At 44.1% G+C, this 13,713-nt stretch overlaps 2 protein-coding genes across 2 annotated transcripts in view; one reads left to right on the top strand and one right to left on the bottom strand.

The window, feature by feature from the left end:
* Positions 1-13,713, top strand: part of LOC144612229 (E3 ubiquitin-protein ligase TRIM39-like) — a 194,580-nt gene that overhangs the window by 157,967 nt on the left and 22,900 nt on the right. The gene's annotated exons all lie outside the window — the stretch shown is intronic.
* LOC144612116 (zinc-binding protein A33-like) overlaps positions 1-13,713 on the bottom strand; it is a 34,333-nt gene that overhangs the window by 4,829 nt on the left and 15,791 nt on the right. The window contains exons 3-6 of the mRNA XM_078431674.1: positions 9,588-9,683; positions 5,833-6,066; positions 4,602-4,624; positions 3,507-3,625 (exon numbers count right to left, since the gene is read on the bottom strand). Coding sequence (XP_078287800.1) covers positions 3,507-3,625; positions 4,602-4,624; positions 5,833-6,066; positions 9,588-9,683 — 472 coding nt within the window. The remainder of the gene's footprint in view (positions 1-3,506; positions 3,626-4,601; positions 4,625-5,832; positions 6,067-9,587; positions 9,684-13,713) is intronic.

The raw sequence follows: 13,713 nt of genomic DNA on the forward strand, positions 1-13,713 counted from the left end.
ACTTCGGGATGGATTCTTAGAACAGCTTGTACTGGAGCCTACCAGGGAGAAGGCAATTCTGGATTTAGTGTTGTGTAATGATCCTGATCTGATAAGGGGACTAGAGGTAAAAGAGCCATTAGGAGGCAGTGATTACAACATGATAAGTTTACTCTGCAAATGGAAAGGCAGAAGGGAAATTCGGAAGTGTCGGTATTACAGTATAGCAAAGGGGATTACAGAGGCATGAGGCAGGAGCTGGCCAAAATTGATTGGAAGGAGGCCCTAGCAGGGAAGACGGTAGAACAGCAATGGCAGGTATTCCTGGGAATAATGCAGAGGTTGCAGGATCAATTTATTCCAAAGAGGTGGAAAGACTCTAAGGGGAGTAAGAGACACCTGTGGCTGACAAGGGAAGTCAGGGACAGCATAAAAATTAAGGAGAGGAAGTATAACATAGCAAAGAAGAGTGGGAAGACAGAGGATTGGGACTCTTTTAAAGAGCAACAAAAGTTAACTAAAAAGGCAATACGGGGAGAAAAGATGAGGTACGAGGGTAAACTAGCCAATAATATAAAGGAGGATAGCAAAAGTTTTTTTAGGTACGTGAAGAGGAAAAAAATAGTCAAGGCAAATGTGGGTCCCTTGAAGACAGAAGCAGGGGAATTTATTATGGGGAACAAAGAAATGGCAGACGAGTTAAACCGTTACTTTGGATCTGTCTTCACTGAGGAAGATACACACAATCTCCCAAATGTTCTAGGGGCCGGAGAACCTAGGGTGATGGAGGAACTGAAGGAAATCCACATTAGGCAGGAAATGGTTTTGGGTAGACTGATGGGACTGAAGGCTGATAAATCCCCAGGGCCTGATGGTCTGCATCCCAGAGTACTTAAGGAGGTGGCTCTAGAAATAGTGGAAGCATTGGAGATCATTTTTCAATGTTCTATAGATTCAGGATCAGTTCCTGTGGATTGGAGGATAGCAAATGTTATCCCACTTTTTAAGAAAGGAGGGAGAGAGAAAACGGGTAATTATAGAGCAGTTAGTCTGACATCAGTGGTGGGGAAGATGCTGGAGTCAATTATAAAATACGAAATTGCTGAGCATTTGGATAGCAGTAACGGGATCATTCCGAGTCAGCATGGATTTACGAAGGGGAAATCATGCTTGACAAATCTACTGGAATTTTTTGAGGATGTAACTAGGAAAATTGACAAGGGAGAGTCAGTGGATGTGGTGTACCTCGACTTTCAGAAAGCCTTCGACAAGGTCCCACATAGGAGATTAGTGGGCAAAATTAGGGCACATGGTATTGGGGGTAGGGTACTGACATGGATAGAAAATTGGTTGACAGACAGAAAACAAAGAGTGGGGATAAATGGGTCCCTTTCGGAATGGCAGGCAGTGACCAGTGGGGTACCGCAAGGTTCGGTGCTGGGACCCCAGCTATTTACGATATACATTAATGACTTAGACGAAGGGATTAAAAGTACCATTAGCAAATTTGCAGATGATACTAAGTTGGGAGGTAGTGTGAATTGTGAGGAAGATGCAATAAGGCTGCAGGGTGACTTGGACAGGTTGTGTGAGTGGGCGGATACATGGGAGATGCAGTTTAATGTAGATAAGTGTGAGGTTATTCACTTTGGAAGTAAGAATAGAAAGGCAGATTATTATCTGAATGGTGTCAAGTTAGGATGAGGGGGAGTACAACGAGATCTGGGTGTCCTAGTGCATCAGTCAATGAAAGGAAGCATGCAGGTACAGCAGGCAGTGAAGAAAGCCAATGGAATGTTGGCCTTCGTAACAAGAGGAGTTGAGTATAGGAGCAAAGAGGTCCTTCTACAGTTGTACCGGGCCCTGGTGAGACCGCACCTGGAGTACTGTGTGCAGTTTTGGTCTCCAAATTTGAGGAAGGATATTCTTGCCATGGAGGGCGTGCAGCGTAGGTTCACTAGGTTAATTCCCGGAATGGCGGGACTGTCGTATGTTGAAAGGCTGGAGCGATTGGGCTTGTATACACTGGAATTGTATATATTGAAACATATAAGATAATTAGGGGATTGGACACATTAGAGGCAGATAACATGTTCCCAATGTTGGGGGAGTCCAGAACAAGGGGCCACAGTTTAAGAATAAGGGGTAGGCCATTTAGAACGGAGATGAGGAAGAACTTTTTCAGTCAGAGGGTGGTGAAGGTGTGGAATTCTCTGCCTCAGAAGGCAGTGGAGGCCAGTTCGTTGGATGCTTTCAAGAGAGAGCTGGATAGAGCTCTTAAGGATAGCGGAGTGAGGGGGTATGGGGAGAAGGCAGGAACGGGGTACTGATTGAGAGTGATCAGCCATGATCGCATTGAATGGCGGTGCTGGCTCGAAGGGCTGAATGGCCTACTCCTGCACCTATTGTCTATTGTCTATTGTCTATTGAATCCGGGGTGAACTAGCCGATGGAACACAACATTGCCTGAAGGCCGCAGACAGAGGATGATGGTAGAGGGTTGTTTTTCAGACTGGAAAAAGAGCCCACTGTTGTTCCTTATTTATATACACGATTGTGTGTGTATGTAGGTTGCAAGGTTAGTCAGTTTGCAGATGGAAGTAAAATTGGTGACATTGTGGAGAGTGAAGAATGTTGCCTGAGAGTAAATGGGATCCCTGTGAACTGGGCCAATGGGCTCAGGAACGGCAGGTGGGATTTATTCATGTGAAGGTGAGGCGATGCACTTTGCTGAGACAAACCAGGGCAGGACATACACAGTAAACGGGGAGCTTTATAGAACGGAGAGATGTCGGGGTGCAGGTACATAGTGCCATGGAAGATGCAACGGTGACAGGCAGGGAGGTGAAGAATGTGTTTGTCGCTCATGCTTTCATAGGTCAGGATATTAAATACAGCATTTGACACAATGAGGTTGTGTGTAAATTGGAGAGGGTGCAAAACGATCTACGACAATTTCATCAGGTCTGAAGGGAGACGTTGGACAAGCAGGGACATTTGTCTTTGGAGCCCATCAGGGTGCTTTAACAGTTGTGTATAAGATCTATATAAGTTGCACAGATGAGGTGAATAGCCATAGTATTTTACCCAAGGTAGGAGAGTCTAAACCTCGAGTGCATCAGTTCAAGGTGAGAGTGAAAACAGTAAAAAGAAGCAGGTTTTTCAGTCAATGCGTTGTGTAAGTATGGAACGAACTGACAGAGGAAATGGTGGAGGGAGGTACAATGACGACCATTTACAGACAGTTTGGTGGATACGTGGATCAGAAAGACTTGGAAGAATATGTGTCAGACTCAGGCAAGTGGGACAAGCTCGGTTGGGCAACTTGGTTGGCATGGTCATGTCGAGTCAAAGGGCCTGTTTCTGTGTGACACAGCTCTCTGACTCTGTGATGCTTTTCTGCAGCTGTGTTTGGTGGTAGATCAAATCTTCAATTTCCCTTCAGTCCAAAATACCATTAATGCTTGCATCTACGCATTACTTAAAGATGTCAGAAACAAGAACAATGGAAAAGGTATAAGCTTTACCTTGCTTGGTGGCATCAGATGCTTCTGCCAATACCGTGTTGTACAAAAAAGGAGTTTCAAACTTTTCAAGCAGCAAGTGACCATCTACCACCAACTGTGGTTTGGCTTCAACACCAACTCTGCAAATATTTAACAGCTGGTTATAAACTGAGTGTTAGAAATATATTGGGCTGTTCAACAAAACAATAGACAATATACAATATGTGCAGCAGGAGGCCATTCGGCCCTTCGAGCCAGAACCTCCATTCAATGTGATCATGGCTGATCATTCTCAATCAGTACCCCGTTCCTGCCTTACCCCCATACCCCCTGACTCCACTATCCTTAAGAGCTCTATCCAGCTCTCACTTGAATGCATCCAGAGAACTGGCCTCCACTGCCTTCTGAGGCAGAGAATTCCACAGATTTACAACTCTCTGACTGAAAAATATTTCCCTCACCTCCGTTCTAAATGGCCTACCCTTATTCTTAAACTGTGGCCCCTAGTTATGGACTCCCCCAACATTGGGAACATGTTTCCTGCCTCTAACGTGTCCAACCCCTTAATAATCTTATATGTTTCAATAAGATCCCCTCTCATCCTTCTAAATTCCAGTGTATACAAGCCTAGTCGCTCTAGTCTTTCAACATATGACAGCCTCAAGCTCATCCACTTTATTTTTTATACTTCGCGCATTTAAATACAACACTTTACCTTCGGTATTCACCTCCCCTCTCACACCTGTTACAATTTGCCCTGACCTTGCTCTTTTATCCCATCTAGAACTTCCCTTCCTATTTATTCAAGAGTCCTTTGCAGTTTCTCATGTATTCGCTTCCCCTTGAACTCCATCTTCATATTCCCAATTTGTCAACCCCTCCCCCTCACTACTCAGTTTAAAGCCACACATGCAGCATCAGCAAACCTGCCTGCCAGAATGTTGGTCCCCCTGCTGTTAAGGTGCAATGTTACAATGTTACAATGAGGTGCAATGTTACAATGTTACAATGAGGTGCAATGTTACAATAAGGTGCAATGTTACAATAAGGTGCAATGTCACAATAAGGTGCAATGTTACCAAACCTTACAATGTTTCCGTCAAGAGCATGTCCTACCTTCGCTTGCGACCAGCTTCCTCCTGAAAGAAATAAAACACAAATCTCAATTGACTGAGATGGACCGTCCTATTCCCGACAGCGGGAATTTCTCCACATTTCTACAACCCTCTGATAATTCCCATTTCCCAACTCTTATCACCGCTGTCATGCAGATAGAAAGCGGACATTACCATCGAGACGTAGAACGAAGGGGGAAAGCACAAGGAATGTTCATGAGAATGACGCCATAACTGAGAGGATGGAACTCAATGCAAAGATTGGGCAGGTTGTGGGATTTTATCAGGAGAAAATGTCAGGAATGATGAGAGAGGATTTAAGTTTATCGGTGGATTTAATTGGGTGAGAATGAAATAATATCTCTAATCGATGGGAGAGCAAATATCAAAGCTGAAATGTAACGTGGTCTTCAACAAATACTGAAAGGAATGCAGTCATGAGAACATGGACCTCACTTGCATTGGAGGGACTGAAGCCAACAGCAGAGATAATTTAAGGGCGAGCAGGATAAACACGTGAGCTCTCCTGGAATTCGGGGTATTGTTACCAGGTGTGGTGAGTAGATGGGAGGGATGTTGAGTGGAGCTGAAATCTTGACTGGATAGGATGGGCCGAATGGCCTGTCTATGATGTAGAGTGGGATGTCATTCTATGGTGAACAAAGGTGGGTAAAACAAACCGAGCAAATTCCCCCAAGGTGACCGCCCACTGCTGATGGGAACCGGATATAGATGATCAATCTGCTGTGTGCGCCACGTTCTAGATTTCAATGTTAATCCCCACAATATGGTCATGGCTGATCTAGCCCAGGACTGAACTCCTCCGCTTTGTCCCACCCCCTTTGATTTCAATTCCACAAATTTTCAAAAATGTATCTTTCTCTGGTATAAATACGTCCAACAGGTTAAACCTCTCATAGTCTCCTGGTTGAAGAATCCCAGAGGTTTACTGCCCTCTGTCCATTCGTGGTCCTTGAGATCAGATATAGGATCACCCGGGTTGTTCTGAACTCCACAGAATATAAACACCTCTCTACATTACGGCCAGGCAGTCCTGAGATCCCATAGATTATGCGGGAGGCCAATTAGTTTGGGAACAACTACAACTGGAACAGATGAAACATTAACCCAGTTCTGAATTACTGGTAAAGGCAGCATTTATTTCAGAAACATCCCCCACCATTTTGTGACTGTGCACTTTCACTTCGCCAGACTGTAGTGTAACCCCTCACCTTCAGAAACACCACATTGTCCTTTTGATCCATCTGCTGCTGCAACTTAAAGAGTTCCTCCTGAATGGAATTTAAATTCTCTTCAATTTCTCGAAGATTTTTCTCCATTGCATTTAGAATCTTCTTCTCTTCCTCCCGGATATCTGCCAGTCCTCGCTGCTCTTTCTCAGTGAGAATCTGGTGCAGTTCAGCAAACTGGGATTTGATCTTAGACTGAAGGTTGTGTGATTGTTCCTGTGAAATGAAAGGTGAAGATCAATAATTCATCAAGATCTCAAAGTGTGGAGTCATGCATTTTGGTGGTAGGAATAAAGGCATAGATCAATAGTAAGGAAAGCAAACTCTGTGCCAGCATTTATTCAAGAGGGCTTGTATACAAAAGCAGGGATGTGATGTTGAGGCTCCATAAGGCGCTGGTAAGGCCGCATTTGTAATATTGTGAGCAATTTTGGGCACCATATCTGTGGAAAGATGTGCTGGCTCTGGAGAGGGTCCAGAGGAGGTTTACAAGAATGATCCCAGGAATGAGTGGGTTAACCTATGAGGAGCGTTTGTTAGCACTGGGCCAGTACTCGCTAGGGTTTCAGAGAATGAGGGGGACCTAATTAAAACATACAGAATAGTGAAAGGCTTGGATAGAGTGGTTGTGGAGAGGATGTTTCCACTAGTGGGAGAATCCAGGACTCAAAGTCATAGCCTCAGAATTAAAGGACGCTAATTTAGGAAGATGAAGAGAAATTTCTTTGGTCAGATGGTGGTGAATCTGTGGATTTTTTTTGCCACAGAAGGCTATGGATTTTTTTATGGCAAAGATAGATTCTTGATTAGTACAGGTTTCAGAGATTATGATGAGAAGGCAGGAGAATGGGGTAAGGAGGGAGAGATAGGTCAGCCATTATTGAATAGCGGCGTAGATGCGATGGGCAAAATGGCCTCATTCTACTCCTATTCCTTATGACTTTAATTCCCTGCTGCCTATTCCTTTTCACGTACCCATTAATTCTCATTCATCCGCCCACAACCCACCTCCACAGGAATAATTTACAGTCACCGATTGACCTTTGAACCAGCATGTATTGGGCACCAAAGATACTAGAGGAGCAAGATAGACCACCCGACACGTAAAACCGTAGTTGGTATATTTCAGCGCCATTTTAGTAAACAGATTCTGTGTGCCAGACTGGGCTGTGTTCACAACTCTCTGCGATTTGTTCGTATATAAAATGTTTGCAAACAATTATTTTTGTTCTTCTTCTTGGATAAGTTGATGGTTGACACCTATGACTATTTCTTGACGAGTTGCTGCTTCATGATCTTTAAAATTTGGATGTTACTGATTGAATATTTGCACTAGAGATCCACTCCATCTGTATCAGGCCAATTGATCATGTTTTAATGAACTGTTCTTCTTTGCTTTCTCTGTTAATTGTATTTTCACCTCCAAGAGCTGTATCTCTTTTTGCTTTACTTTAGAAAGTCATGGAAGCAGAGATTTGGCATTTGCCAACAATAGAACTCCACTGTATCCACAATATAATCGAAAAGACATTTAACTTTATAATTAGAGCCAAGAAAATTTGAATTGGTGAATTGATTATTTAAAAATCCTTGACAGCCACTAAAATGACCAATGCTGCCTGATGTGGTACAGAGCACGAATCCAATTCAAATAGACACAGTGGTGGAGTAAATCACCGGGTCAGGCAGCATCTCTGGAGAAAAAGGATGGGTGATGTTTCATGTTGGGACTCTTCTTCAGACAAAGGAGGGAAGGTGAAGTGCTGGTATAAATCAGGACATGATCATTTCATTGGTTAGCTGATATGCGAAACAGTGCAACCCTGTACATCTTGCACACAAAATGATGTAAAACTTACCATGAATGACAGAAATAAAAGGTGTTATCCTTGTTTTATGAAATTCATTTTTGAATGATGTAAAATTGAAGGGGGTGCAATATACTGCTAACCCACAAATGTATCGTTATGAGATACTCACATTTAAAAAATCCATTAATCACAACAAAACCTAGAAGGTGCCTATGTTATTTGACCAACTTATCGGTTAAATTTAAATATGAATTTTTTACAGGTTGTAGGATTGTGGGTAAGTATCGTGTCAATGCCTGTAACTAATTTTTCACAAAACTGAGGGTTAGCACTATATTGCACCGACCCCCTCAATTATATGTTAAATTCAAAACTAAACTATGGTGGTAATGTACATTCTTCATGTCTAAAGCTAGCACTTCTGTATAAGTGTATGTATGTATGCATTACATTTTATTACACTAATGTAGAATGAAAATAATGGAAAAATGGAGACAAGACTTTTCTTTGCCTTCCATCACAGCGAGGGTGTGCCTGGAGCAATCACTGTGATGGCTGTTTGTGTTAAAATTGTAATTGTGTGTCTTGTGTTCTTTATTGTTTACTGACGGACCCTGACGTGAGAGGACGCTGGCGCTATTTGTTCGCCGCTTCTCCGTCAGGACAGTTCGTTTGTTTCTTTTTATGTCTTGACTGTTCTTGTAAAGCGTCTTTGAGCATTTGGAAAAGCGCGATAAAAAATAAATGTTTATTATTATTATTATAAATATCTTAATATGTGTTCATAGTTATTTTATTCCCAATATTAGGATTTCTGGAAATAAGTTTGATGTCACTGATTGCGAATGTGTACGGGAAGGCCCTAATGAAATGTATGTGAGAGAACAGTGATCATGATAGAGAGAACCATGCGCTGAGAAGTGTGTGAATGACTGATTTTATATTTGTATATATATTTGTATATATTGGGTACAGGGAAAAAGAGAGAGAGAGAGATTGAAAGTAAAAAGGTTGCTAAACAAATAATTAGAGGAAATCACTAGAAAGTAACTAGACATATATCTATGTATATATATATACCATAAAGGTTGAATCCTTTATGGTTTATGTACATCATTTGAAAAATAAGATGAAAAGAGAAATAGAGTGTTGCTTTAAATCAAAGTTGCTTCTGATCCACGAGAAGGAACTTTGAGATCTATTTATCTCCATCTTGCCTCTCACACACAAACAAACACACATTCATATCTATACATATATATATATATAAGTTAAATTTGTGCTGAGTGTGTGTTTGAGCAACACAAGGGAAACTACACAAAAGAGGGGACTGGGGAGGAAGGATGGGAGGGACATGGGCAGAAACAGTAAGAAAATAAAACCAGAGAAATTTAGCAGGGGGAAAACATTTTAAAATAAAAATAACAATAAAATGTGGGTTGATAGATGAGATATTTTCTGCACTTTGATGGGATCATCACACATACTGTTCCCCCACAACACTGATTACACAGCGAGAGGTGGGTTTTGCTTACTAAAATTATGTTACGTACTACACTTCAGTGGACGCAATTTCGACGGAGTGGTTCATTTTGCTCCTCTAGTATCTTTGTTGGGGACGTGGAAGGAATCCGCCACAGTCATAGGGAGAAGGCGTGAACCACACGGGCAGCGCCCGAGGTCAGGATCGAACCCGCTCACCAGAACTAGGAGACAGCAGCACTACTTGTGTCACTGCGCTGCCCTGTTATTACACACATCACAGGGATCAAACCTGCACAAGATCAGAAACAGTAAGAAAATAAAACCAGAGAAATTTAGCAGGGGGAAAACATTTTAAAATAAAAATAACAATAAAATGTGGGTTGATAGATGAGATATTTTCTGCACTTTGATGGGATCATCACACATACTTAAAAGCCTCACCAGAACTCCAGAAATCTTCTCTTTCTGTTGCTGCTCCATTTGCTGGATCCCTGATTTATCTTTTGTGAGAGACTGGATGGAAGATTTCACCTGATCCTGCAATTGTGTTTGGGAATCAGAAAATTAAATGGTTGAACAGTAAAAATGGAATTAAACAATGATGCGATTAAAATCGGTTTGCTTTTACCTTGTGGTTTTCAACAGCTTCTTTAACCGGCATGAAGCTGTGAGACTTGTGTTCCCGCCCAGCTGCACAAACCACACAGATCAGCTTCTTGTCAGTTTCACAAAACAGCTTCAGTTCTTCCTGATGTTCCTCGCAGTGAGGTTTACTTTCCTTCTCTGGAATTATTTCCCGATTCAGGCTCAGTGTTCGAGCTTTCTCAGCCAGTCTCGCCAAGGCCCGATTCACCCTGAGGGTGCGGTCTGTAAACTCCTCTCTACATTCCGGGCAGGAGTTTCTCTCCTCCCTGTCCCAACTCTGTGTGATACAGGAGCGGCAGAAGTTGTGCCCGCACTCCAGTGTAACCGGATCGGTGAAGAATTCCAGGCAGATGGGACAAACTATCTCCTCCGTTAAACTCTCGACCTGGTCTTTCGCAGCCATTGTAACTCCGCCACTTCCTGGTTCAAAACGCATTCCCTTTGGCGCAGCTGCTGAATCCTTGCAGTATCGGGGCACGGCTGAGGGGAGGCGGAGCTCAGCCCCGTCAATCACAGCCCTGACCAGTAAGTGGATGCTATTTGATACAAACTGCCTGTAAATTTAATTCCCTTAAACTAAATACATCAGTGTTTCCCATCGTGAATTGTTAATTATATTAGGCTGCACAATCATATTATATCTACAGCAAACACTGTTATTTCATTTAACAGTCTCATGTGCAAATTTGAATTCAACTCAATGAGCCAATTATACTCTATTGTCACATGAACCAAGGGACAGTGAAATGCTTTGCTTTTGCTTGCAATCCGGTAAATACAGACCTCCCCCAGGCAGTGCAGAGACAGTCACCACGTTTCTGGGGCTGAGAAAGTTGCGGGATGTTTATGGAACTGTCTATATTTCCCCGTAGCGGCGAACCAGGTCCCGCCGCACGAGGCAGCAGGCGCCCCCGCGCCGCCCCCCTTCCCTCTCGGCTCTGACGAGACCACATAGATTTTTGCACAGTGGGGGTCAACGGTCATGTTTTATCACACAGGGTGGTGGGTGCCTGGAACGTGCTGCTGGAGTGGTGGCATTGCATAGTCTGATCTGGGCTGAAGGGACTGATCTAGTTCTTTGTGGCCATCAACTAAACCGACAGGTTCATTATAGCTCCCATTCCCAGCTCCTCCCCCACAACCATTAGGTTCTTGGACCGACCTGCAGTGCCCGCGTTTGGCCCATATCCCTCCAAACCTGCCCTATCCATGTATCTGTCCAACTACTTCGTAAACGTTGTGATAGTCTCTGCCCAACTACCTCCTGCAGCAGCTCGTTCCATATACCCACCACCCATATTGTGTTACCCCTCAGGTTCCTATTAAATCTTTCCACTCTCACCTTAAACTTATGTCCTCTGGTTCTCGATTCCGCTACTCTTGGCAAGAGACTGTACATCTTCCCGATCTGTTCCTCTCGTGGTTTTTTAGTCCTCTCTAAGGTCATCCCTCATCCTCCTGCGCACTAAGGTAGAGAGTTCCAACCTGTTCAACCTCTCCTGATAGCTCGGGCCCTTGAGTCCTGGCAACATCCTCGTAAAACCTCTTTCCCTCTGATTATGCGCACTCATTATTGCAATAACAGGACGTTGCATTGTCGATAAACTGCCGTTCATCACAGATGGGGATGTTTAGAATTGCACAACGCTCAGGTTTGTTGACTTCCCATCAGCGTCTGAAGCAATTGAAGCCTGATTGGGGCAGACACTCCACCAGCAGGCGCAGTGGAGGACAAGCCCATGTCAGCATCAACCACGCTGAAGTGGAAATGGCGAAGGGCATCAGGCTCCTTGGCGTAAATATCATCAACGATCTATGGCGGACCAACCACACTGCAGACACAGCCAAGACGCCGCACCCAAGACGCCGCACCGACACCTGTACTTCATCAGTGGACTGAGGAAATTCGGCATGTCGCCAAACATGTGGTCAGGACAAGACAGTCTGAGCTATAGGCAGAGATTGAGTAGGTTCGGACTCTATTCCATGGAGTGCAGGAGGATGAAGGGTAACCTTATAGAGCTGTATAAGGAAATGAGAGGAATAGATTGGGTGAACAGAGTCTCTTGCCCAGAGTAGGCGATTCGAGGAACAGACGACTTAGGTTTAAGGTGAAGGGGAAAAGATTTAATAAGAACCTGAGCGGTAACTTTTTGGCACAATGAGTGGTGGATTTGTGGAACAAACTGCCAGAGGATGTGGTTGAGGCAGGGACTATCCCATCATTTAAGGAGCAGTTAGACAGGCACATGGATGGACAGGTTTGGAGGGATATGGACCAAAAGCTGGGACTAGTGTAGCTGGAACATGTTGGCTGCTGTCTCACTCTTTCATTCTATTACTCTGGCAAACCTCCAAGATTCACCATAAAATGCGCACTGTCCGTTTGCGTCACAGCTTGGTTTGGGAAAAGAGCGCAAGAAATTTCAGAGAATTGTGGATGAAGCCCTGACCCGACTCCATCTGCACTTATTTCTGTCTCGGAGAAGCAGACAACATAATCAAATACGTCCCACCCCGGCCATTCCCTTTTCTCCCTGCTCTTGTTGGGCAGAAGGTACAGAACCTTGGAAGGGCGCACTGCCAGTCTCAGGAGCAGCCTCCTCCCCTCTGTTATCAGGCTTCTGAACGGTCTTTCCATCAGCTCGTCATTAGGTGTTGAAGGGTCAGTTCTTGTGCTGCACTGATCTGTGTCTTGTTTTCTCTGTTGCGTGGTAGTTGAAGGTTATTTTTCTGACGAGAGAGAAGTTTCCAGTGGACCTTACTTTACTTTAGACATACAGCATGGAAACAGGCCCATCGATCACCAATTCACTCCTTTTCTAGAGAGATGCTGTCAGACCCGTTGAATTCCTGCAGCTTTTTGTGTCTGTCATGAATTCACACTTATTCTCTGTTGTCCCATTTTCCCATCGACTCCCCACACACTTGGGGCTTTTACAGAAGGTCAATAAACATACAACCCGGCATGTCCTTTGATTCTGGGAGGAAACCAGAACACCCGGAGGGAAATCCACGAGGCCACAAGGAGAACGTGCAAACTTAGAACAGTCAGCAGCTGAGGTCAGGATCGAACCCGGGTCCCTGGCCTTGAGGCAGCGGCTCTTCCCGCTGCTCCACAGAACCTCAGAAATATTAAGCCTTCTCTTTCCAAATACCCCATACTGCCGCCAAGGCTTTCTGTTTTTTCTCTTGGCAGTTTATGGGCAGATTCACATTCCAATCGCCCATTGAACTGGAAAAACTAAAATAAAAACCCAGATGCTGAAAATCCAAAATGAAGACGTACAGTAAGATGCAAGAAATACTCAGAAGGTTGGTTAGCGTTTGTAGAGAAAGAAACGGAATTAATGACTCAGGTTGAACACCATTCGTCACCAGTATTTGATTTGGAATGTAAGGTCTGTTTCACCTTGTTGTTGCTGCCTGACCTGCTGAGTATTTGGGGCAATATTAATTATTATTACTATAGTATTATTATTATTATTATTATGTCTGTCTGTCTGTCTGTCTGTCTGTCTCTCCCTCTCTCTCTCTCTCTCTAAAACACACACACTGTCTCTCTCTCTGACTATCACACAGACACACACGCAGACCCTCTCTCCCTCTCTCTCCCTCTCTCTCCCTCTCTCTCCCTCTCTCTCCCTCTCTCTCCCTCTCTCTCCCTCTCTCTCCCTCTCTCTCCCTCTCTCTCCCTCTCTCTCCCTCTCTCTCCCTCTCTCTCCCTCTCTCTCCCTCTCTCTCCCTCTCTCTCCCTCTCTCTCCCTCTCTCTCCCCCCTCCCTCTCCCCTCCCCCCATATCTCTCTCTATCTCTCTCTCTCTCTCTCTCTCTCTCTCTCTCTCTCTCTCTCTCTCTCTCTCTCTCTCTCTCTCTCTCTCTCTCTCTCTCTCTCTCTCTCTCTCTCTCTCTCTCTTCCCCTC

This window comes from Rhinoraja longicauda, chromosome 43 (assembly GCF_053455715.1).
Source record: "Rhinoraja longicauda isolate Sanriku21f chromosome 43, sRhiLon1.1, whole genome shotgun sequence".
NCBI classification, from domain to species: domain Eukaryota; kingdom Metazoa; phylum Chordata; class Chondrichthyes; order Rajiformes; family Arhynchobatidae; genus Rhinoraja; species Rhinoraja longicauda.